The 26,480-nt window shown below is 47.2% G+C and overlaps 1 protein-coding gene across 1 annotated transcript in view; it reads left to right on the top strand.

The window, feature by feature from the left end:
• KCNT1 (potassium sodium-activated channel subfamily T member 1) overlaps nt 1–26,480 on the top strand; it is a 470,292-nt gene that overhangs the window by 298,941 nt on the left and 144,871 nt on the right. The window contains 1 exon segment of the mRNA XM_029613498.1: nt 14,212–14,275. Coding sequence (XP_029469358.1) covers nt 14,212–14,275 — 64 coding nt within the window.

Below are 26,480 nucleotides of genomic sequence, written 5' to 3'. Positions count from 1 at the left end.
GAAACTGCAAAGGAGAACAAAGATGTTTCACTCCTTTCAGGAAATGGGCCACATCAGGTTGAGCTAACAAGGATCCACCATTCACCTGACCTCTGAAACAGATGAGAGCTGCTACTTGTACCTTTAAGGAATTAAGTGCCAAACCTTAATTCAAGCCATCCTGCAAAAATTCCAAAATGAGCAGGATCTTGACCGAACAAGAAAGAATACCTTGATCTTCACATCAGGCCTCAAACACTCGCCAAACCCACATATAGGCCAAGGAGGTGGAGAACTTTCTAGCTCTTAGCAAGGTGAAAATCACTGCCGCAGAGTATCCACATTTCAGCAAGTGAGCTCTTTCAAAGACCATACCGTAAGAGAAAATCGAGTTGGATCTTTGTGATGAATAGGACCCTGCCACAACAGATCCCTGTGTGCCAGAAGCTAAAGGGGTGATTCCGCCAGGAGCTGCCGCAAATCCGCATATCATGGTCTCCTGGGCCAAACTGGAGCATCCAAGAGCACCAGCCCTCTGTGACGCTTGATTCTTCAGACTAATCTGCCCAACGTGGGCTATGGAGGAAAGGCAAACAGCAACTTGTCTTCTGGCAACTCCTACACCAAGGTATCAATCCCCAATGACTTTGGATCTATCCTGTGACTGAAGAATCATGGAACTTTTGTATTGTCAGAAGTTGCTAGCAGGTCTAGAAATAGGAGTCCCCAGCAATCCAGAATCAACTGAAACACCTCACTAGATAGTGTCCATTCTCCTGGGTCCAGACTTTCCCTGCTGAGAAAGTCTGCTCTTACATTGTCTTTTCCTACTATATGCAAGACTGAGATCATCTGGAGATGTAGTTTGGCCCATTCTATAAATTGATCTATCTCCTGCAACACTTATTAGCTCTTGTTCCTCCCTGCCGATTTATGTAGGCTACAGTTGTTGCATTGTCTGATATTATCAAGAGCACTCGACCCTGCAGCCTATCACCAAACTGCAGACATGCCAGCTGGACTGTCCTGGCTTCCAAACGATTGATGTTCCAGAGAGACTGTTCTGCATCCCAGTGCCCTTGCGCTGTCAAGCTCCTGACAGTGACCTTCCCAGCCATGGAGGCTCACATCTGTCGTCAGTACTAGCCAGTCCGGTGGCGCTAGGGAAATTCACTTCCTTAGATGATCCGGCTGTAGCCACCACTGCAGTTGGGAGGAGACCTCCATCGGCAGGTGAAGCCGAATCGAATAGTCCAGGGATGCGCTCTCACCCATGGAACCACTTCCAGGGTTGTCACCATTAAACCAAGTACCTGCAGGTAGGACCATATGGTTGGGTACAAAGAGTTCATCAATAGACATAGCTGTGCCATCAACTTCTGAATACCAACTTCTGGCAGGAAAACCTTGCCCTGCTTTGTGTCGAACCAAAGCCCAAGGTATTCCTATACTAAGCAGGCTGAAGACTGCTCTTGGCCAGCACCCAGCCGAGCTCCTGCAACAGGGAGATCACCTTGCGGGTCACCAGGCTGCTCTCTTCCAGCAACTTGGCTCGAATCAGCCAGTCGTCCAAATACAAGTGTACTAGGATCCCATCCTCTCTCAATTCTGCCGCAACTAGCACCATTATCTTAGAATAGGTCCTGGGAGCGGTGGCCAGACCTAAAGGCAGTGCCCGAAACTGATAATGGCATCCCAGAACTGTGAACCACAGAAAGCATTGATGCTCTGGTTGAATGGGCATGTGAAGATACGCTTCAGACAGGTCCAATGAGGTCAGAAATTCCCCTGACTGCACGGCCATTATCACCGAGCACAAGGTCTCCATGTGAAAATGCATCACCCACAGATGACAGTTGACACCTTTGAGATTCAGGATGGATCCCTCTTTCTTGGGCACAATGAAATAAATTGAATATCACCCTGTATTTTCTTGAGACATAGGCACCAGAATCACAGCCCTCAGATTTAGGATCCTTGCCAGTGTATCCTCTACTGCCTGCTTCTTCTGCAGAGAGTGGCAGGGAAAGACCATAAACATGTCCCGAGGAATACTGCAAAACTTTTTCAAAATGAAGCAATCCCCAGTACGGAGATGCACATCCAGCGTCTGCTGGAGATGGAGAATACTGGCAGGCTGATGTCACTGCAGGGGTATATATACTGTTACGTCAGTTTGCTCTGTCTCCATCTGCTAGTAGAGGTGCATAACCCACTTGTTCTGGATTCATCTGACTGGATGCTAAGAAAATAAATTTCCTGTTTCACAAATAATTATATGAACCTTTGATTCTTTCTGACTTTTGTGGAGACTTTTGCCACATAATTCAATGACAAAAAGTCTCTGACATGCAAAACCATTTGAAAATCATGCATATATAATGCAGAATCAATGAATCATATAAAACACATTATTTCACTTTAGAAATAATTTGCAACGGTGAAAATTCCACTTTCATAAACACTGCAGCTCAGAAGAGACCTACTTGGACTTGCTTTGTACTACTGTTAAAAAAAATAAAAAGCAAGTTTATTACAGTCAAGAAGAAAATGATGTGCATCACCCATAAGATAACCCTATAGTATTATGAAAGCTTCCTCCAACAAGTACCTATTCCTGGCTGCCCAAAAATTAAACGAATTGAAATGATTATTGTCAATATTCAGAAACAAATCGCAGAGAGCAGTCAACTCAAGATGCTCGTCTGGGTGGCGCACAGAGGTACATTTTTATAGTTTTGTATTCCTAGAAACGAATGATCATTGAGACATCCTTTGTTAATTAGAAGTGATTACTCTATTCTCTGTGGAATAATACTCGCTGATAAATACTGTTCATTATTACCTATTGGAAATCACAGTTCCTATGCAGGATATAAAATTGCAGTCTGATTGTAGGAAGAACATAATACCCACACATTTTTGGTGTGCTGCTGTTTCATAAGTGACTATATACACTAACATCTGCTGGTACATTTGGAACAGATGCGAAATTTGTTGTTTTCTCTGCTAACTGGGATAGATACGATTTCTCTTTCCCTCTGCCAAAATTTCCATGGGATTCTATGGGTCTCAAAATGTGATTTAATGTGAGATGTCAAAACATAGTGATGTTCACATTTTTGTTCACATTTAGCATGCAAGAGAATGAAATCGGATACATTTCAGTCTTTGACTGTCTCTCAAACTAATTTGACGCATCGTCCATTGGAATTTCAAACACTTTTTTTCTAATGCTTTTGAAGCCTAAATGGAATTCATTTCAAACTCATTGGGGGGGGGGGGGGGCAATTAATAAACTAGAGACCAGTAGCATATATTGTCCTACAAAAAAAGAAGGATCAGATAAAACCAAAGACAGTGCTGGACAGAAAACCAGGCAGTCTCTAACAGTGTTTCTCAACCTTCTGGAGGCACACCTAACTAGTTGGGTTTTCAGAATGAGAATGCATATGATAGATTTGCATGCTTTTGGGACCCAGGGTATGCAAATCTATCTTATACATATTCATTGCAGCAATTCTAAAAACTCAACTGGATACATGTGTCTCCAAGAGAGGGATGAGAAACACTGGTCTATAGGTAGTGAAACTATTGTGTGTATTTGTATGTGTGTGTTTGAGGTGGGTCGGAGGTGTTTCCTTCAGATATAATTCCTGGTGTCCTCTGAAGACCTTTCTCAGGATGAAAAACTGGTTCACTTACATATAATATAAAATTATGACCATATTGCCTGAGCCAGAACATGCTCTATCACAGTGTTCTCAACCTTTTTTTTCTGTCGGGACATACCTGACAGATGGTTCTCACATACGTGACACACTGAACATGTGACCGTCATGGGGCTAAATGTAAAAGTACAGTTTGATTCCACAGGAACCCCCCTGACCCACAATAATGGATGAAAAGAAGAATTATGACATTCCCCGTACAACTCACCCTACAGAAAAGATATTCTGGTTCTGGTGTCATCTCAGTAACAGCAACTCAAACTCCTTCTACTACCAGGCTCAATAGCCCTGCTTATGAAAAGACAGCAGTTTACCACCAATGCATGTCCTCTTGAAAAAACACAAAAAAGAAGACTGATACAAATGCTTACATGTTAGTAAAATACCTCCCCTTGGTCACACACACAGAACTGACCTAACATACTCAAAGGATCTGTAGTAATGCACATAAACTAATCCACACACAGTTACACCTGTATTATGGAATGCTCTCCAACAGTAACAACCCTACCTATGAAAAGGCAACACTACAAATATTAAATCAGGCCCTAAACACCAATATACCTCCTATTAGGAAAACAGAACTAGTCAAGTGTTGTGTCCGTCGCTGCTCGACGCCCTTACTCTGCCCTCTCTACCTCTGTGGCGACTCCCTCCGGTTGTGATGGACGGCTACAGCCGCAGCATCTCCATGCCGTCTCCCTCCGGCATCCCCGGACCGGCTCGACGCTGCGGATCCGCCATGTTGCCTGATCACGTAGGGCACGCGGGCGCGCTCCGACTAATGTACCAGCAAGGGTGCGAACCTCAGGGGCATCCCCCTGAACTGACATCATCCGCTTCCAATATAAAAGGTCTCAGTATTCGCTAACTGATCGAGTTAGCAAGGGATTCGTTCCAAGCTACTCTGCCTCCTCGGACTTACCAGGGGTACCCGCTCCTCGGGGGCCTCGCTCTCTTTTCTTTATTTCAGATTGCAGTTAGGAACCGGTACTCGCTCCTCGAGGGCCCATGTTCCTGAATACTCTGAAGATTCTCTACTGCCTGGAAGCTATCACAGATACAGACATTTGTGAGTTACCATCGCTCTCTCAGAGCTTTCCCTGGAACCAGGTACTCGCTCCTCGAGGGCCTAGCCCTTTCCAGCTACTGACCCTCTTTAAGACCTTATGTGAGATTGGTTATCTAGTTCTGGCTATGAACACAGCATACCCTGTCTACTCACTATCTATAGTCTCTTTACAGCTCAGCCACCCTGGGATCGCTGTTCCAGTACCTGAGGGACTTCAGCCCTGCCGGGCATATTAGCTCACTACTGCCACCTCTAGTGGCTCTACTAACCTGTCTAATAAAAGAACTATCTGTGTCTGTCTCCATAACCCAGCCTAGCCGGTGGTCTCTCTCAGGATATCCTCCTAGGGGCGCTGTCTGCCATCGGCCCAAGGATTCACCTATCTACCTTCCTCTACAGCTGAGTGCCCTCTCCAAGCACTCTGCTGGTACAGATTGCTACTCCTTCCATCAGGGGTCTTCAGCAACATTTCATAGCAGATTGTTATCTACTCCCTTTACAGGAACTGAGCATATCAGATTGCTAACTCCTCCTTCTACAGGAGTAGATTCACACAAGATTGCTAACTCCGCAGTCTATACCTACAAGATTGCCAGCTCCTTCCACCAAGGGAGCCGATTCATTACAGATTGCTAACTCCTCCTTTAACAGGAGTATCCAACAGCCAGTTCACAACAAGATTGCTAACTCCTCCCTCTCCTGGAGGAGATTCCTAATAGATTCTTAACAAGATTGCTAACTCCTCCCTTCTTGAGGAGTAGAGCATAACAAGATTACTAACTCCTCCCACCAAGGGAGCTGATTCATAACATCAAGCAGCTATAGATCGCACTACAGAAATAATTGTATAACTATACTAGTAAACAGAATAAATGTTTCAAAACAGCTATGAACAGAATAACATCCAACAATTAAAAACTCATAAAAATTATTAAAAATTCTCCAAATACCAATAAAATATTTCAAAACAGCAGACACATCATATAATATTCAATAATTAAAATGAGTCAATCAAGAAAATTAAACTTTAAAAGCAACCTTTATTTACCCCTCCAGCAGTTCTCCTACTCTTCCATGCAGGCCAGTAGCACACACCAGAAGCAGTAGTAGTGGCTGAAGCTCTGTACTCAAGGTCCTCTTCCTTGGGGCCCATGACCAGTCTCTCTGTCTCTCTCACACACATATACCAGTCACACCCCCATGACAAGTTTCTGTCTCTCACACACCAATCATCTCCCAATCAGTCTTTCTCCTACACACACACCTGTCACCTTCCCGAACAGTCTTTTTCTGTCATGCATGCACACACAGGCTTCCCATTCCCATGTTCTAGCTTACATATACAAGCTTCTCACTCCCATGTTGTATCTCACACACACCCAGGTTTCTCACTCCCATGCTTGCTCTCTCCACATGCACAGGCTTCTCATTCCCATAATCACTTTTTCTCTCTCTCACACACACCAGTCTCTCTCTCTCACAACACCAGTCACCTCTCCAACCAGTCTCTCTCTCATGCATACACACACACAGAGGCTTCCCACTCTCATGCTCTCTCACATATACAGGCTTTTCACTCCCATGCTCTCTTTCACACACACACACCCACACACCAGGCTTCTTACTCCCATGCTGTCTCTCATGCACAGGTTTCTCACTTCCATGCTTTTCTCTCTCTCTCTCACACACACACACACCAATCACCTCCCTGACCAATCTATCTCTCTCTCAAGTTCACACTAGTCATCTCCCTGACCAGTCTCTCTTTCTCTCTCACATACACACACTCTAGTCATGTCCCTGACCAGTCATTTTCATTGTCTAACACATACACACACATCACCTCTCTGACCAGTTTCTCTCAATCACACACATACTCTCTCTCATATACTAACAACATGCTCCCAATCAAGTACATGCTCTCACTTTCACACAGGCTCTCAATCACAGTTACACATATACACTCTCAATCACACACACATTCTCTCACTTACACTCAGGCTGGCTGGCTGTCTTTGTATCTCTCACTTCCTCCCCCCCCCCCCCCCACTCCAGAGCACAAATGGTAGCTGCAGCAGCCTCCTCCTCCAGCCCCCACAGGCCAAGAAAGAAGAATCCCATCGGCCACGGGAGGCTAATGCTGCTGTCTTCTTTGCTGATTGCTGGCTGCTTTGGAGTTTGCTCCGGGCCCATGCTACTGTTCGGGGCCAATGCTGCCCCTACTTTTCCATGCAACATGGCTCGCTCTTCTTCCCGCGCATCCCACTGTGCATCACTTCCTGTTGCAGGCCACGGGGGCAGGTGCAGGAAGAAGAAAAGGCCAGCTGCAGTTGCCAGCCTCCACTAACATTGCTGCCGTTCCTATCCAGGCTTGAATGAGCTAATAGCCCGCGCGGCAACAGCAGCAGTGGAAGATCATCTGCCTCTCGCTCACAGGTCGATACTGTAACGTGCGGTTGAAGATTTCCCGTCTGTAACGTGCTGGGAGCGCACAATTCGGACGCGTAAGGCGATTCAGCGATACAGTCTCCAGTTTCACGCGTCCTTAGCGCTTTTTTAAAACAGACACATAACCCTTTCCGCACGCAGCATGTATATGCTATGTAAATGAACGAATTAGCTGTATAATGAAGGAATTAGCTATTCCCCTCCGATACTGTGACGCGCGCTCAGATTATCTCCTTTGTAACCCGCTATTTTGCCGCGTCCTTAACCTGTTAGTTTACCGCCACCCTCTACTTGGTGTTAGTGTGGTGTTAGTGTGGTGTTCGAAAATTAAAACGGGAATAAAGTGTAAAAAATGGTGTAAAAAAAGTGTAAAAACATTGCTTACCTGCCCTGGCCCCATCCGGTCTCCGGTGCAGCCCCAGTCCTGTCCCCTCCTCCCGAAGCAAAAAAAAAAAAAACCCGAAAAAGTAGCAAGGCTCGGGCCTGCTACGGTAGTCCCTTCTCCCTTCTCCTCTCCTCCCGATTTCGGCGCTCAAGGCAATTAGAAGAGAGTATAGAGCCGTAGGTGAAGAGAACTGTGCGTGCGGGGAACGAGGGTGCGCCTGACACTGCCGCACTGTTTCTACCGCGGCCTTAGAGTATCGATCTGTCAGTGAAGGAAGAGGAGGGAAGAGCAGCAGAAGACTGGTGGCACGCGACACACCTGCCAGTGCTTGGCGACACACTGGTGTGTTGCATCGCACCAGTTGAGAATCGCTGCTCTATCATACCATACAAAACCAATCTTTAAATTCCACGGGCCTTATTCAGAAAGAGGACCTTTTTCAAAAAATCTTTATTGAACAAACTCCATGTATTATACTTAGGCTTTGATTTACTAAGGCTTCTTTCCCATTCTCTGTCTAGGGTAATATAAAAAGTTTAGTATATCAGGCCCCAAGTATTTTACTAAAAAAACTGTGGGAGCTCTAGCATAGAATTGAGGACCCAAAGCACAGCAGAATTATGTTAGCCATGCCAATCCTGAAGTAAACTGTATTTTTTGCTAGCTGTGATATCTTTTCTTGGTCTAATAAAAAGAACTACTTACCTGATAATTTCCTTTCCTCTAAAGCAGGCAAGTCCACACCAGTGAGTTTTCTAACGTTGTATACAAAAGAGGAAAATTTAAAATTTACAAAAAAAGTGGATATTGGAGATATATAGTTTAAATAAATGATTCGATTGGTGGACTACACATAAAATATTCTGATTAATGATTTTATCCTCTACCAAATCTGTAATTGAATGATTGCTGATTTGGCATCTGAAGTCTTTTCCTCCTACTTATATTTTGTTTTTCAGTAAACAATTTGATAATTTATTTGTGGATGTGGTTTAGAGATTAAGATGTGATTATTTTGATAATTCGCTGATGTCACTGACATATAGCCCTACCCTGACATCAGCTCGCCAGTATCTCTAGAAAAGCCAAACTATGGACAAACTGATTATACTTGATCATGACTATTTACAAGAAGACAGAAACAGGAAGCAATTTGCAAATTCATTGCCATGGCCTCAAAGGCCTGCTTAAGGCTAGCCTCAGTCCTTCTATCCTGAGCATCTTTTAGAGCTGCCCCTCTGCACGGTCACAGTATTTACCAAAGCATCCACGTTCAGGAATCGTAACTGATACCTTGCCTTCAAATTCAAGGGGTACAAACCCGCTAAGGTAAGTTCCCTCTTAAAACTTGCCTCTGGGGCGCTCCACTCAAGATCAGTTAACTCTTGAATTGGATTCAGGAGGGGAAAGAAACAGGATACTTTGTGTGTAAGGTGACTAATATGGGATCTTTCTTTTGTGAATCCGCAATGTCACCTCCATCCACACCGAGCGTCTTCAGGGTCTGAGTCAACAGACTCAGAAACTCTTCTCTGTTTAACAACCAGAGTAACATCTGAAGTGGTTCTAAATCAGGTGAAATTTATCCCTCATCCAAAGAGTCATCTGACATATCATGATCTACATCCCCCTGCACATCTTTAGAGACAGCCTCGCTGTGACATTTTCCCGCAGTGGCTGCTAAGTGGGAGCCCCGAGCACATGAACACTTTTTAGAAGACTGGTTCACCTCTGCTGGGCGCCCGTGCAAAAAAGTCTGCAGACTCTGGGAAAATTCTACCCAGGAGAAGAAGGATGGATCACCAGGGCCCACAGGCTCAAACGTGACACTCTCCGACCCTTCCCCTGGAGATGTATCTGTCACTGGGGAAAAGGGGGGGAGAGGACCTTGTTCGCTATGTCGTTATCCACCACCCTAAAAGAATCATCATAGCTTGAGGGAATATTCCAACATCATCAAAATCTGTCGCAGCCAAATCGTCATGAGCATCCAAACAGTGTTGGCACAGGCTTAAAGAGAGTGATGGCTGGATCGCCCTTATATGGCAAGCCCCACAGATAGCAAGGTCCTTAGATTATTTTGTCAGCACCATAGTTATCTTGCCCTTGGCTCTAGGCGGCCTCCTGTCAGCACACCAAGCGCGCCCCAGTGTACGTGCACAAATACGCGCCCAAAACTGGGCCGCGACGACGTGCACAACTATTCCTAAGTACACAAATCTAGGTCGCGGTCTTACACGCACAAGCACTCCCCATACCCATAGGCACTGGAACTTCGGTCTCTGACTTACATGTACAAGTAGCCACGCACTGGTATGCCTACATCTGGCCACAAACGCGTGGCGGAAATGCACGCACACACCTACTCGCGTGGGAAAAACCCGCCATTGTAGCCTATCATGCAGCTGACGAACCAAGCCAGAGGAGCAGGCTCCAGCCCAAAGGCTGCTCAATCTGCCGAGCCCGAGCCACCTCTACTTTCCACTAACTCCCCAGAGAACTGAGAGGGAAAGGGGGTAAGACGCTGAGGAGCAAACACTGAGGGAGAAGGTCCCGGTAAGGAAAAAAGAGGATATTAAAACTTCCCTACTCTTTTTTTTGTTTGTTTGTTTGTTTGTTTGTTTGTTTTCCACCTGAGCTCAGCTCTCCCTGGCTGAGAGCACAATTGGGTCACTGGCTACAGGGGGAGAGGGCACAAGCCTTCACCGCCGAGACTCCCTCAACCTAACTACCGCTTTTTCTTCTTCTTTTTTTTTTTTTTAAGTCAATGCCAGGACAGGATCCCAGACTTAAATCACTCAACTGAAAGAAAGACCACCAAGGTGTCACTACAGGAGTTCGAGCAGTACATTAGAATTTTCTGTCTTCTATTTTTCTTCCCTTTATAAACCTTTTTATTATTTTTTTTTTTACTACAAGTAATCTCCAGTAGGGAGATGCATGCCCACCATCTGCTGGAGATGGAGAAATCTGGTTGGCTGATGTCGGGGAAGGGGTATGTGTCAGTGACACCAGTGAGCTTTACTCTGTCTCCATCTGCTGGTAGGAGTGCATAACCCACTGGTGTGGATTGGCCTGCCTGAGTGCAGAGGAATCATAGATTATATGAATGAGCTTCACCTAGAAAATTGGATCCAGTTCCAATGGATATAGACAGGGTGGAGGTAGCCAAACAGAGGCTACCAAAATGTAGTGGGGTCTCTGAAATTAGACTGAAGAACCTAAATAGTCTAGAGCAGTGCTTCTCAATCCATACCTCAGGGCGCACACCTAACCAGTCAGGTTTTCAGGATATCCACAATGGATATCCATGAGGTCAATTTTACATATTTATTTATTTATTTAAAAACTTTTCTATACCGTCGTTAAGTTAGATAACCATCACAACGATTTACAGCAAGGCACGCTAATGAAAATGTGAGTGGTATAGATAGTGCGGTAACAATTCATTTCAAAAAAGCTATGTGTGTAAATTAGGCTTGTCTGTTGGGATCATATTAGGCGGTTTGAATTTAACATTAATGTGCATTTGTAGCTTACAAGTAACTACTTTTAGTTTGGTGCGTCCTTATCAGTCAACTGCTTTTTTCCTTCTCTTTATCTTTATAAAAAGCTTGTTTAAAAAGCCAGGTTTTCAGATTGGTTTTGAATATTTTGAAATTACTCTGCAGCCTTAGTTCGAGTGGCATGGTGTTCCATAGCTCGGGGCCTGCCAGTTAAAGTGCTCTCTCCCTCACTTGCATGAGGCATGCTGTTTTGACAGAGGGGACAGTTAGTAGAGCCTTATTAGCAGATCTTAGGTTTCTTTGCAGGACATGTACGCGCAGTGCAGTGTTGAGCCATTCAACTTTTTCATTGTGGATTAGTTTGTGTATTATGCATAATGCCTTATATTGAATTGTTTGTTCAATTGGGAGCCAGTGTAAATCAACGAGCATTCCTGTAATGTGTTCATTCATTTTTTTTAACAGTCAAAATTCTAGCAGCCGAGTTTTGTAATATTTGTAGTGGCCGAATTGTAGATTGTGGTAGTCCTAAAAGTAGTGAGTTGCAGTAGTCTGTACTTGCGAATACAGACTGTATTGCAGAACTGTGCAGAAATTGTTTAGCGTTAGTAAAGGTTTTAGTCTTCTCAGGATCATTAGTTTCGCATATCCTTCTTTTATTTTCAATGAGATGTGTTGTTTCATGTTTAGTTCAGGGTCAATTATTACTACATAGGATAGAGGTAGTGCATTCAAATTTATCTCATGCATATTCATTGTGGATATCCAAAAAACCTGACTGGCTAGGTCTAGAGGAGATGAAAGACAGTGGAAATTTGATATAGATCTTCAAATATCTCAAAGGAACCAATAATGCACAAGAAGCAAACTTTTTTGTTCAGAAGAAAGAACACTTTAGAGCAAGAGGTCACAGTAGGAAGCTCTAAAGGGGTAAACTGAAGAGCAACATCAGAAAATATTTCTTCACAGAAAGGGTGATGGATGCTTGGAATGGACACCTGAGGAAGATGGAGATTAGAAACTGAGATAGAACCGAAGAAAGCCTGGGATATGCACGGAAGATTCCTGATTGTGGGAAAAGTCAAAAAGCAAAAGGAATGAAACTGAGCAGAGTCATACTAGATGGACTTTAAGTTCTTCATCTACCATCATCCAAAGACAACGACAAACCTTTTCCGTCGGAAAAAAAATCAGCAGAACCAGGGGTCACGAGTTGAAGCTCCAAGGAGGAAGACTCAGAACCAATGTCAGGAAGTATTTCTTCACGGAGAGGGTGGTGGATGCCTGGAATGCCCTTCCAGAGGAAGTGGTGAAGACCAGAAATGTGAAGGACTTCAAAGGGGCGTGGGATAAACACTGTGGATCCATCAAGTCTAGAGAATGTGAATGAAGAGTGGGTGGCTCACGGGAATGACGGCTACTGCCTGAGGATTATACCCTTATTCAATAAACAATCACACAGTTAATGCGACTCCAACATTGCTCTAAGCTTCAACGGCAAGAGGAAGTGTGGGAAAAAAAGGATTTGCATTCACAAAAAGCAGGGAGTAGCTTGCTTGTTACAGTGGTTACTACCCCAAACTAAATAAGCCTGATACTTTACTTTCAATGCACATCCAGCATAGCTCTCTGCTTCATCGGCAGGAGAGAAGTCTGATACTTCAAGCAAATCCAACATAGCTCTCTGCTTCTACGGCAGGGGAGGAAGTCTGATACTTCACTTTCAACACACATCTAGCATAGCTCTCTGCTTCAATGGCAGGGGGAACGTAGGAAGGTGGATCTATATACAGACAATAACCAACAAGGACTGAGTTACATAGTCTGGGTAAACAAAGGCATGGGTGTAGCTTGCTTATTGCACGGTTACTACCCCTAACTATGGTAGATATTCATTTGGATGCAGTTCCAACACTGCTCTCTACATTAATGGTGCGGGTGGAAGGGAAATAGAACCAAAAGGTTACTAAGAGCCAAGAGTAACAGAAGTATGAGAGAAATTAAAAAAAAAAAAAAAAAGTGCATAGCTTGCTGGGCAGACTGGATGGGCCGTTTGGTCTTCTTCTGCCGTCATTTCTATGTTTCTATCATATTCAATGTTTGGATAATTCTTATACTGCCTCAGCAAATGGCAACTCAGCCTACAAAGAACCCAGGTTCCAGAGCAACAGGTGGAATCTCAGGCACTTAAAAATTGTTCCTTCTTGTATATGCTTGTTCCTGGACATTGACTTTCTCTGCTTTTTCAGTTTGCTGTACTTATGCCCCGATTTTACAAAGGCCACATACATAAATTTCGGGGGTTAGGCGCGTGGCCAGGCCTTGCGCACATCACATGCATTTTATAACTGGCCCGGCCACGCGCATATCCCTGATACATGCCGAAGTACCGGCCTGTCTGAAAGGGGCAGGCTGGGGTGTGTGGTCTGGGTGGGATGGGGATGGGTGGGGCAGGGAGCGGGGCCAGGGTCACCATTAGCTGCTGTCCCGGGGAAGCACGCGCCAGCAGCCAGCCAGCACATGGAGTCTACTTCTGTTCCAAAGGAGCAGCAAGGTAAATAACAAAAAACTTATAATAGCTAGGAAGAGGTTAGGGGTTGTGGAGGATAGGGGTAGGGGTAGGGGTAGAGGGAAGTTCTCTCCCAATCCGCTCCTTAATTGTAGTGGACTGGGAGGCAACCGGGGAAGCCCTACTCGTGTCACCACATGTAGATTTTTCAATTCCCCCCCCCGTGTCCCTGCAGGCCCCGACCCGCCTGCAATTGCGCACATGGGTTTTAAAATCTGTCGCGCATGTTATAAAATACCTGCGTCCATGTGCACGCATCAGGACCACATGCACATGGATACACACACGCACATTTTAAAATCTACCCCTTAATTTTCCAAACTATTAATTTGGAAATGTATTGCGTTCCTTCCAGTGGTGGTCAATGTACTGTAGCGTCCACAGAGCCTTTGCAGTAAACATCTTGGTTTTTCCAGATCATTTTTTACTTTTATTCTAAAGGATAAACCAGCTGTTAAGGCTTTCCCACTTTTAGTTGCTCTTTACAGATGTACCTGATTCACAATGCTTGCATTTTTCAGGATGGATGACGCAGAGGCCTGTTTCATTCTCAGCAGTCGGAACGAGGTGGACCGCACAGCAGCAGTAAGATCTTAGTAGAGCGCTTTCTGATGGTTGCTTTCTGCCTCTGTGTTAGCACCCCCAAGTGGGTCATGAAAGGCCTGTAGAGGGTGCCAAGATAAAACAGCCTTATTAAGAGACAAGAGCAAAATGCAAGATAACTAGAATTCATTAGGGATGTGCAGAGGGACTGCATACGTTTCATTCGTAATTCGTATTCGTCGGGGGGGGGGGGGCAGATACGTTGCATTCGGTAAGGGGGCCCCCGATACATTCATGCATTCATTCTTATTCGTTTCCCGGCTAAAATTGAATTAACTACAACCCCCCACCCTCCTGACCCACCCAAGATTTACCAAAACTCCCTGGTGGTCTAGCGAGGGGTCCGGGAGCCATCTCCTGTACTCACGCCGTTGGCTGTCGGTACTAAAAATGGCGCCGATAGCCTTTGACCTTACTATGTCACAGGGGCTACCGGTGCCATTGGTCGGCCCCTGTGACATAGTGAGGGCAAAGGCTATCGGCGCCATTTTGATTACTGGCAGCCGACGGCCTGAGTGCAGGAAGTCGCTCCCAGACCCCCGCTGGACCACCAGGGACTTTTGGCAAGTCTTGTGGGGGTCAGAAGGGTTGTCGGCTGTCGGTTGCTGGTAATCAAAATGGCGCTGAAAGCCTTTGCCCTTACTATGTCACAGGGGCTACCGGTGCCATTGGTCAGCCCCTGTCACATGGTAGTAGCACATGATGGCGCCGGCCATCCATTGCGCCTACCATGTGACAGGGTAAGTCTTGGGGGGGTCAGGAGGGTGGGGGGTTTGTTTAAATTCGCTCCTTTAGATGGCCAAATAATTCGGTGAAGATTTGTTGTATTCGTGGGGAATCGCGATATGTTTCGCTTCCCCACGAATACAATGAATATGGCCCTATACGTTGCGGATTATCAATACATTGGAAACGAATGCACACCCCTAGACTCCATGTTCTAATGTTTCTAACACTTAAAGCAACTGTATCTGCATAATGTTTGAAAATCCTTTTTTTGTCATTTAAAAACAAACCTAGTCATTGCTATTCTCTTGTATTTTATTGAAAGAGAAATAGGCATTTAAATCTTTTTTAAACACCTTCTGCTAGTCCCGGTATACAATTACAATGAGTTGCGGGGGGGGGGGGGGAGGGTGCATTTAGGCTAACCCTCATCAGAACATCATGCTGGCATCACCCTGGGATGTATAAAACTAGTGTTTCCCAACCCTGTCCTGGAGGAATACCTAGCCAGTCAGATTTTCAGAATTGCCATAATAAATGTGCATAAAATGGATTTGCATATACTAGTTCCCTTGTACGTACCCGGATCAGCCCAGACTCCTGGGTTTTACCTTCCCTCCAGCAGGCGGAGACAGACCAATTTCTGTGGACTCTGTCGTATACCCCTGAGGTGCCACCTAGAGTCTGGCAGTATTCTTCTGTCTCCAGCAGGTGGAAGAGGTGCTTCCCTGTAGTCTGGTATTTTCTGTCAGGATTTAGTTGGGTTTTTTTGGTCAGGCTTCGGAGTTAGGCCCTGATGGTTAGTGAGGGGGTCAGGTTTTTTGCTCTTTTAGCTAGCTTCCCCTTTAGCCTCTCAGGGGGTTGTTGGGTCCTGGTGGGACCATCCCCCCTGGTATTTGAGGGTCAAGAGCAGAGGGTCGAGGACTCTATAACTGCCTGCTGCAGGTGGTCCTGGGATCTCGGGCTCCCACCTTCAGTTAGCCCCTGCACAGTTTTCAAAGAATTTAATTAAATTAAAGTACTGTGCCTTTAAATTCTCCTGTTCTTCCGGCCTTGCTTTCTCTCCGCGGGTGTTGTATTGTGCTATCAGCTTCAGACCGCGGACAGCTCCCGATCGGGTAGGCCTTTGTTTTCGCATCTCCTCTCTCCAGCTGGGCTAAATTTAGAGCGCTGCTCATGCCGCGTGGTGCGGCCTGTGCCACGCGCGGCTTTCCCGTGCCGGTATTTGCACGGCGTGTTTATGTGGTGGGGAGAGGTTGTCAGGGGTCGCGGCCACAACGATTTCAGTGGGGGGGTGGATTGCGACTGTCAGGGGCCAGCGCCTCGATTTTCAATAGGCAGGCCCTGGATCTGTTCCTGATCAGCGTGGGAACGGAGACCATTTTAAGGACTATGAGGGAGCAGGAGAAGGCTGCTATGGGGGACGGGCCTTTGCCTCCCCAGTTGTCTCCGCGGCCAGGGGCACCCAGGGGGACCGGTTTGGATGGGGCTGTGGAGGACTCAGCAGGGGACGATGAAGGGGATGACACAGATAGGTCTTCTTCATTGTTCACCTCGGATTTTGTGCTTTTAATGCACAAAGCTTTTAAGGCTCGCAAGGCTGGGAAGTTACAGGGGCACAAGATAGATCGCAGGGGACCCACGGCCCGAAAGCGGGTTCAGGTGCTGAAGCACGGTGGAGCGCCCAAGGAGAAGCATCCACTTTGCTCTGTAGTCAGTCCGAGGCACAGTGCATCTTCCGATCTGTCAGATCAGGAGGGGTCTCTGCGGCCGGCTCCTGATCAGGGTATGGATGGGGATCCGGATGCCCAGGCCCCGCCAACCAAGCAAATGGGCTCCCTTCCAGTGGAGGGGGATGACACCAAGGTGGTTCGCTTGTTTCGAAGGGGCCTCTAATTCCATTCATCCTCGATGAGCTGGGAATTGAAGTCCCTCAGGAGGATTCCAGGTTTGGGCCTAATATGAATCCGGTGATGCTAGGTCTCAGAGGTCCAGTGAGGTCGTTCCCATTCCACTTGTCAGTGTCTGACCTTCTATTTAAGGAGTAGGACACTTTTGATCTGGGGTTGAAGGTTAGTAGAGCCACGGATAAGTTGTATCTCAAAAAGATCTTCAAGGTATCAGCCCTTGGGGTATGGGCTGGTGAATAAAACGGAAAATGTCATAATGCCTCTGTATCGCTCCATGGTGAGACCGCATCTTGAATACTGTGTACAATTCTGGTCGCCGCATCTCAAAAAAGATATAATTGCGATGGAGAAGGTACAGAGAAGGGCTACCAAAATGATAAGGGGAATGGAACAACTCCCCTATGAGGAAAGACTAAAGAGGTTAGGACTTTTCAGCTTGGAGAAGAGACGACTGAGGGGGGATATGATAGAGGTGTTTAAAATCATGAGAGGTCTAGAACGGGTAGATGTGAATCGGTTATTTACTCTTTCGGATAGTAGAAAGACTAGGGGGCACTCCATGAAGTTAGCATGGGGCACATTTAAAACTAATCGGAGAAAGTTCTTTTTTACTCAACGCACAATTAAACTCTGGAATTTGTTGCCAGAGCATGTGGTTAGTGCAGTTAATATAGCTTTGTTTAAAAAAGGATTGGATAAATTCTTGGAGGAGAAGTCCATTACCTGCTATTAAGTTCACTTAGAGAATAGCCACTGCCATTAGCAATGGTTACATGGAATAGACTTAGTTTTTGGGTACTTGCCAGGTTCTTATGGCCTGGATTGGCCACTGTTGGAAGCAGGATGCTGGGCTTGATGGACCCTTGGTCTGACCCAGTATGGCATTTTCTTATGTTCTTAATCTGCAGCAGCTTTGCTCAGTGGGCCAGTCTCCGCTGGGTCCAAGATTTACAAGAGTCCGTGGATCTTACTGATGCCCAGTCACAACAGGCTAAGAGGTTGGAGGCTGCGGTGGCTTACAGTGCGGACACACTGTATGATCTTTTAAGGACCTCGAGGAGGACAATGGTCTCCACGGTCTCAGCTCGTCGCCTCCTATGGTTGCGGAATTGGTCGGCGGATGTATCCTCCAAGGCGCATTTGGGTTCTCTGTCCTTCAAGGGAAGATTGCTGTTTGGGCAGCAGTTGGAAGATATGATCAAGTTGCTGGGGAAGAACAAGGTTCACAAGTTGCCAGAGGACAGGCCTCGGATGAGAGGCTCATTTCCGCAGAGAGCAAGATTTCAGGGAACTCGACGTTTTCGCTCCTTTTGATCCACTGGCTCCTCGTTTCGTCAGGGGCAAAACCATCAGTATACGGGCACCCAGTCCTTTCGGGGCCGGCGGCCTTTCAGAGAAGGAGCCCCTCAGGCACATGGGGGCCCCAAGCCCTCACAATGAAGTGCGGCCAGTCCACTCCTCGGTTCCAAAGATCGGGGGCAGGCTGTCCTTATTCCTGGAGGAGTGGACCACAGTAACTTCAGATCACTGGGTCCTAAACATAATCGAACACGGCTACGCTTTGGATTTTGCACGGCTGATCCAAGAGCGGTTCATGGTGTCCCCTTGCGTGTACCATCAAAAGAGGCAAGCGTTTGCAGGATCTCGGCGCCATACTTCCTGTTCCTACTGGAGAGCGCGGGCGTTACTCCATCTATTTCATTGTGCCGAAAAAGGAAGGAACCTTTCGCCCCATTCTTGATTTGAAACAGGTCAATCAGACGTTGAAGGTGCCTTGTTTTCACATGGAAACTCTACACTCCGTGATAGCATCCGTACACAAGGGAAATTATCTGGAGTCGCTGGACCTGACGAAAGCTTATCTGCACATACCCATTCATCCGGATCACCAGAAATTCCTACGATTCGCGATCCTCGGACAACACTTCCAGTTTTGTGCTCTCCCATTCGTGACAGCACCCAGGGTTTTCACCAAGGTGATGGTGGTGGTGGCAGCGGCCCTTCAGCGCGAGGGCATACTGGTTCATCCCTATCTGCACGACTGGCTGATTCGGGCAAAGTTGGAAGCTTTGTGCGAGGCCATCGTCCAGCAAGTTCTTCAGAGATTGACTTCCTTAGGCTGGGTGGTCAATCCTGACAAGAGTCATCTGATTCCTTCCCAGTCCTTGGAGTTCCTGGGGGCCAGGTTCGATATGGTCTTGGGCAAGGTTTTTCTTACAGAAGAGAGGTTTTCCAAGTTGGTTTCCCAGGTGGATTTATTCAGATCCATGCCATGGCCCAGTGCCTGGGATTACTTGGAGGTTCTGGGGTCGTTGGCTTCCACTCTTGAGCTCATCCTGTGGGCCTTTGCTCATATGCGTCCTCTTCAGTCTGGTCTGCATTGCTCTCCCGCTGGAGTCCGCTGTCCCAGCAATTCCAGCTTCATTTACCATTGACGGATTTGGCGCGCTCCAGTCTACGTTGGTGGCTGTGTCCGGACCACTTACATCGGGGAATGGACCTGGAGATTCCCACATGGATCGTGGTCATTACCGACGCCAGCCTCTCCAGCTGGGGAGCAGTGTGTTGGGGATCGGCTGTGCAGGGCCAATGGACGGAAACGGAATCTTCCTGGTCCATCAATCATTTGGAGACCAGAGCAGTTCGGCTGGCATTACAGGTCCTTCTCCACTTGGTGGAAGGGCAGTCGGTGAGGATACTGTCCGACAATGTCACAGCGGTAGCTTACATCAATCATCAAGGAGGAACCAGGAGCCGTCCGGTGGCGATGGAGGCACGGCTGCTGATCGCCTGGGTGGAACAGCACCTTTACAAGATTGCAGCCTCCCACATCGCTGGGGTGGACAATGTGCAGGCAGACTTTCTCAGTTGAAACCAGTTGGTTTCTCAGTCAAAACCAGTTGAATTCCAGTTGGATCCGGGAGAGTGGGAGCTCTCAGACGAGGCCTTTAGTCTTCTGTGCAAGTGTTGGACCCAGCCCTCCATGGACCTCATGGCGACGAACTGGAATGCCAAAGCCCCTTGCTTCTTCAGTCGGCGACAAGAACCGGGAGTGGAGGGATTAGATGCTCTGGTTCTGCCTTGGCCAAGGGGCGTTCTGTTCTATGCCTTCCCACCGTGGCCGTTGGTGGGAAAAGTGTTGCGCCGAATCAAGGTTCACCCGGGCACAGTAATTCTAGTGGTTCCGGAATGGCCAAAGCATCCGTGGTTTGCAAATCTTCTGACTCTAGCCGTTGACGGTCCGCTGCGGTTTCCACTGTCCCTGACTCTCCTGCGTCAGGGGTCCGTCTTTTTTGGAGAGGTCTATCGCTTCTGTCTAGCGGCATGGCTTTTGAAAGGCAAAGGTTGAGTAAGAGGGGTTACTCACCAGCGGTTATCACCACGCTCTTGCACTCCCGTAAAACCTCTACCTCCAGAGCCTATGTTAGAGTTTGGGGAGTGTTTGAGTCCTGGTGTTTAGAGCATAGCATTCGTCCTTCCAAGCCCTCAGTCCCGAAAGTTTTTGATTTTCTTCAGGACGGTTTGTCCAAGGGTCTAGCCTTTAATTCCCTGAGAGTACAGGTAGCGGCGTTAGGTTGTTTTCGAGGTAAGGTGCAGGGGGTGGCGCTAGCTTCACATCCTGATGTTGCTAGGTTCTTGAGAGGGGTTAAACACTTGCACCCTCCGGTTCGCAATCCCTGCCCTTCCTGGAAACTTAATTTGGTTCTGCGCGCCCTTTGCATGGCTCCTTTTGAGCCCTTGAAGCGGGCGACCCTGAAGGACCTCACTTTGAAAATTGAGTTTTTGGTCACTATTGTATCAGCGAGGCGCATTTCAGAACTCCAGGCATTGTCTTGCAGAGAGCCTTTCTTAAGGATTACGGAAGCGGGTGTGTCATTGCGCACGGTTCCCTCCTTTCTCCCCAAAGTGGTTTCTGCTTTTCATTTAAATCAGTCGGTGTTGTGTCCTGCGGCCACGACCACGGTCCCCTACCTCGTCCGCGGCGGTGACCCGTCGCAGCAGCCTCAGGGGAAACCCCTGACCGGGTGCTCGGTGCTCCAGCGCGGATCCCCGGCCTGACCGTCGGGGGGAGAGCCGTCCCTGCTCTATCCCCCGTGCCGTTCCTGCAGCCATTCCTCCACGGAGGAAATCAAAGATGGCCACCGCCATCTTTAGGTGTGAGGCCATGCCCCCTTCACTAATTTAAAGGGACCTGATCCCTTTAACAAGCCTCACCTGTCCTGCATCAGCCTGAGCAGAGAAAGTATATGAGGGAGCTTCCTCTGCTCATTCTCTGACTTGGCAACGTCCTCCAGCATTGTCTAGTCTGCTTGCCTCGGTGAGTTCTTGAGCTTCGGATCCCTGTTCCTGTTTCGTCTTGGTCTTCCCGGTTCCTGACTTTGGATTGGCTTTCGGTATTTCTCTGGTGTGCGACTCGGATTGGCAAGCAGTGATTCTCTGGTGTGACCTCGGACTGGCAAGTGTTGATTCCTCGGTGTGTGACCTCGGCCTGGTAAGCGACGACTCTCTGGCACCTGATCTTGGACCCCTCCTGGACTCCGTCTCCAAGGGCCCGCCTAAGTCCCAGCAGTCTGGGTCCCTACGGGCTCCTCCTGGGGGGACCGCGGACTTCCAGGGCGAAGCTCCAGTCAGCCCTTGCATCGATACCGCGACTCCTCGGGGTCCACCTAAGTCCCAGCGGTCTGGGTCCCTACGGGCTCCTCCTGGGGGGACCACAGACTTCCAGGGGTGAAGATTCAGATCCTCTTCTAGCCTCTTCATCTGTCAGCAGTTGTCTCCGCCTCCAGAGCCGAGGGTCAACTGCGCTCCTCTTCTGTTCTGCCTCGCCACCCGACGAGAGAACCTACGGAACCTCTGCAAGGTATACCATCCTCTCATCGGCCCAAGGGTCCACAAGCCTGAGCATAACAGTCGGTGGAGCTTCTTTCATTCACGGGTCTAGATTCCTCTTCACCAGAGGCCAGAGATTTGCGAAAGCTAGATGTGAAGTGGGCGTTGTTGTGTTACCTGGAGGTCACGAACAGTTTTCATCTTTCGGACCATCTTTTTGTCTTATGGAGTGGACCCAGAAGGGGTCAAAAAGCTTCCAAGGTAACTATCGCCTGTTGGCTGAAGGAGGCTATTGTGTCGGCATACCTTGTACAGGGCCGACAATCCCAGTCAGACTTAAGGCTCATTCTACGCACTCGCAATCAACTTCGTGGGCTGAATGTCAGTAGGTGCTGCCGCAAGAGATTTGTAGGACGACTACCTGGAAGTCCACTCATACTTTCGCGAGACACTATAGACTTGATGTCCAGGCACCTGAGCCTGGGGAGTTCGGAGCCAGTGTTCTCTGAGCGGGACTCTCGCAGTCCCACCCTGGTTAGGGAAGCTTGGGTACATCTCAGGAGTCTGAGCTGATCCGGGTACGTACAGGGAAAGGAAAATTGGTTCTTACCTGCTAATTTTCGTTCCTGTAGTACCACGGATCAGCCCAGAGTCCCACCCAGGGGAGAGTCCGCTCGACCGGTGGTTAATCAGTTATTGCTGTTAGTTGCATATGCCCCCCTATTCCTGGTCAGAATTATTGGGCATGGTTTGATTTCAGTTGCATGTTTTCAGTTCCTCTGCTCTTCAGGGGGAGATTGTTCAGAGTACAGTGTGAATCTTTATTATTGTTCTGCTTGGGTACAGTGGAATACTGACAGACTCTAGGTCTGTCAGTATTCCACTATACTCAGGGGTATACAACAGAGTCCACAAAAATTGCTCTGTCTCCGCCTGCTGGAGGGGAGGTAAAATCCAGGAGTCTGGGCTGATCCGTGGTACTACAGGAACGAAAATTAGCAGGTAAGTACCAATTTTCCTTTATCCAGTGCATGCAAATCTTTTTCATGCATAATCATTGTGACAATCCTGAAAACCTGACTGGTTAGGTTTGCCTCCAGGATAGCTTTGGAAACACTGGTTTAAAGCAGTAGCTCTCAACCTAATCCTCAGGACACACCTAGCCAGTTAGATTTTCAGGATATCAACAATGAATATGCATGAGGTAGATTTGCATGGAATGGAAGCAGTGCATGCAAATCTATCTCATGCATATGTATTGTGGATATCTGAAGATCTTACTGGCTAGGTGAGTCCCGAGGACTGGGTTGAGAATTGCTGGCTTAAAGCATAAATACAGAATGAACAGCTGAAAATTGGACTCAGGCAGGAAACTAAAAAAAAACCAACAACACACAGGGCATGGCCATAATACAAATCTGCACACTTTTTACTTATAAATATAAGAAATAAAATAAAACATTAAAAAAAGAGGAATAAGATTGAAATAGTATTAAACTAAAAGAATAGTTAAGTTGGTATTTTGGACATTTTGGCTTGTATGGCTGCTTTAAATTAAAAGTCCAGTATCTGAAACATGAGAGGTCATATTTTCAAAAGGGGTAATCCTGTTCTGTGCCTATACTTGGATATGTACACTTAAGGTCAACAAAATCCTACAGCTTGTTTGCTTGACCTCCAATTATATATTTGCCTGCAGCAAAACTTTTGAAAATGGACCTAGAGAATTTTAGTTTTCTGACAGACAGCAGTGAAGGCCACTGGAGAAAGTTTATTTGAAATATTTTCACTTTCTTGTGGGCACTGAATTAAAAATAGTTGGTTGGGGGGAGGGAGGAAGGATTTGTGGAAGAGGAGGCCCTGAATTATGCTAAAAAATGGTGAATATTTACATCCCAATTCACAATGACAGTCAGGCTGAAACTCAAGAAACCCATGTGGATCTTTGGGGACCTCTATGTGGCCCTTTTAATACCCGGATTAAAAAAGAATCATAAATTCTGGAGGTCCTGGATGTGTTCTCTGAAGGTTACTCCTAACTAATAGGGTCAGTCTTTAAACTCGATAGGCTGTTATCATGTGCGTTAGGGCCCTAACGTACATGATAACTACTGCATTGCATCGGTAGTATTTAAATTCGGGAAAAGGGAGTGGTTAGGGCGGGGTTAGGGCAGGCTTTAGGCAGACAAAAAAAATGTTTTTCCGGTACCGCTGCAGTCAATGTTTTACACATTATCGCCGGCAGTAGCACCGGAAATAACACCACCTTTTGGTGTGGTGCTATGGGGGCGATAGTGGGCAGCACAGCTGCAACTGCAGCGGGCGAAAATGCACCGCCGCGATACGGCTGGCTGCCCACTATCCCCCCCACTCCTTTTTTTTCGCGACTCTAGGGGTAAATTTGTGACTTTTTGAAATGCAGTATCTGTAGAGTCAAAAGTCATTCTGCAATATACAAGTTACCATGAGGTCGATATTCAGAAGCCATTTAGCTGGCTATATTTGAAGCCATGTGTGGCTAAATTCTAGCCTCAATTACATTATGCGATTAGAATTTAGCCACATAATTCGGGGGCGGTCTGGGACTAGTCCAGGGGTGGGCGGGAGGAGTTTAGGGTGGGCTAGAAATTTTGGAGTTAGTCACATAAGTTATGTGGATAACTCTAGTCACGCTGTTAGCCTGTCCTAAAGTTGGTCGGATATACTTCTCTGGCTAATTTTAAGAAAGCTGGGGATATTCAGCGGCGCTTATTCGGCTAACTTAACTAACTGCTCGGCAACCGAATATTGGCTCCCATAAGATTTAATTTTGTTTTGCTTATTTTAATAATACATTCTGAACAATAAAATATAGGCATATAGCATTCAGTGACCATGTGGGACATACATGTCACACAATGGAAGATTGACTTTCCCTGGAGGACATGCTGGAATGCTGAAGGTCAGATGGAGAGACTGCATGCAGGGATACCTACCGTGTACTCTCTATTCTATTACATGAGCATACTGCATATTGCAGCTAGGTCAGGGGTTCTTACCTCCCATCCTCAAGGGTCACAAACAGGCCTGGTTTTCAAGAGATCCAGTTTCCACAGTGCATATTCAACATTTAGGTCTCCATTAGGGGTGGAAAGAAGAAAACATTTTATTTTATTTTTCGTTTCATTTGGAGGGTTGTTTTCCACAAATTTCATTTTGTCTAATGTTAAAAAAACCCCCGAAAGATATTAAAAAAAAAATGAAAAAAAGAAATAGGGCCTCCAATGCCCTCCCAAAAAAATGCTGAGGCTAGGATCCTCCCTGGCCCCCACTTACCCAATCCAGGGGAAGATCTGATGTTGAAGCCTAGGCCCAGGCCAAAGCCTGGACCTTGCGTAGGGCCTAGGCCAAGGTCGTGGCAACCTGCTGTGGCTGAGGCCTAGGCCCAGGGCGAAGCTTCGGCCTAGGCCTAGGCGTCGGGACCAGGTCTTGAAGCCTGATCCCGATGCCTAGGCCCAGATCGAAGTCTTGGCTTTGGTAGGCCTAGGCCGCAGTAGGTTACCATGACCTTGGCCCTATACAAGACCCAGGCTTTGAGGCCTAGACCCAAAGCCTGTGCCTTCGCTTAGGCCAGGGCCTGGGCCCAGACCCAATGCTGGGGGCATAATCCAAAGACCAGGTCCTGATGCTGTGGCCTTGGCCCAGGGCCAGGCCCAGGCTTGGTACCCAGGCCTCAAAGGTAGTCTTTCTTCCTTTTTCTGTCTTCTATTTTTTCCAAAGAAATGACGCTGCCCAGTTGGGAAGCGCCAGAGATAATCAACTCTGGCTCATTCTTCCCAGTGGAAGGCTCCATTTTGATGTATGGTGCATTTTGTTGGCGAAGACAGAAGAAAGAAGAAGGAAGAAAGAAGTCCTCCGAAGTCTGGGCACTGGACCTGGGCCTGACCCTGGGTCAAGGAGCCAGTGTCAGGACCCGGCATCTGGGCTGAGGCCCCGGAGTCAGGACTCACCGTCAAGACCTGGCCACAAGGTCAGGGTCTGGGCTGAGGCTCAGCAGTTGGGCCTTGACCGAGTCAGGACCCGGCCTCTGGGCTGAGGTTCTTGTGTAGGACCTGGTCTCTAGCCCAGGCCCCAGCATTGGGTCTGGGCTGAGGCTTAGGCCCAAATGTTGGGACCTGGGCTCTGGGTCTGGTCCCAGTGTTGGGCCTGGGCCTAGACCGCGATGCTGGATCTCCGATGGAATAAGTAAGTTTCTACAGTTTTGGGGTCTCGGCTGAGGCCCTGGCATTGTGCTTGGTCCTTGGCCTGTACCCTAGGCGAAGCCCCAGCTTCAGGCCTGGGCTTAGGCCAGACAGATCACATTTTTGTTTTCAAAACAAAATGTGAAAACCAACAAAATTTCATTGGATTTTCAATCGTTTCGCTTTGAGAACGAAATGAAATGAAATAGAAAATTTCGTCTCATTTCCTTTCTCCTGACTGCCCATCCCTACTTTCTGTATGCCTGGCCCAGGAACCAGGCTAAGTTGCATGGTCTGGTATGCAAAAGCCCAGACCTGTTTGCATTCCATGAGCACTGGAGTTGAGAATACCTGAACTGGGACTTACATTCTATAATGCAAGACATTAACACATGTCAAAAAGCAATGTAATTTGCTAGAAGCAATAATGTTAAAAAGAACCATTCAGTTGCTAGAGAAAATAGACAGATGATCCATTGTAGAGCACCTTATAATAAAGAG

This window comes from Rhinatrema bivittatum, chromosome 8, assembly GCF_901001135.1.
Source record: "Rhinatrema bivittatum chromosome 8, aRhiBiv1.1, whole genome shotgun sequence".
Lineage (NCBI taxonomy): Eukaryota > Metazoa > Chordata > Amphibia > Gymnophiona > Rhinatrematidae > Rhinatrema > Rhinatrema bivittatum.
Note: the sequence above shows the minus strand (reverse complement) of the source record. Positions and strands in the feature narration are given on the sequence as shown.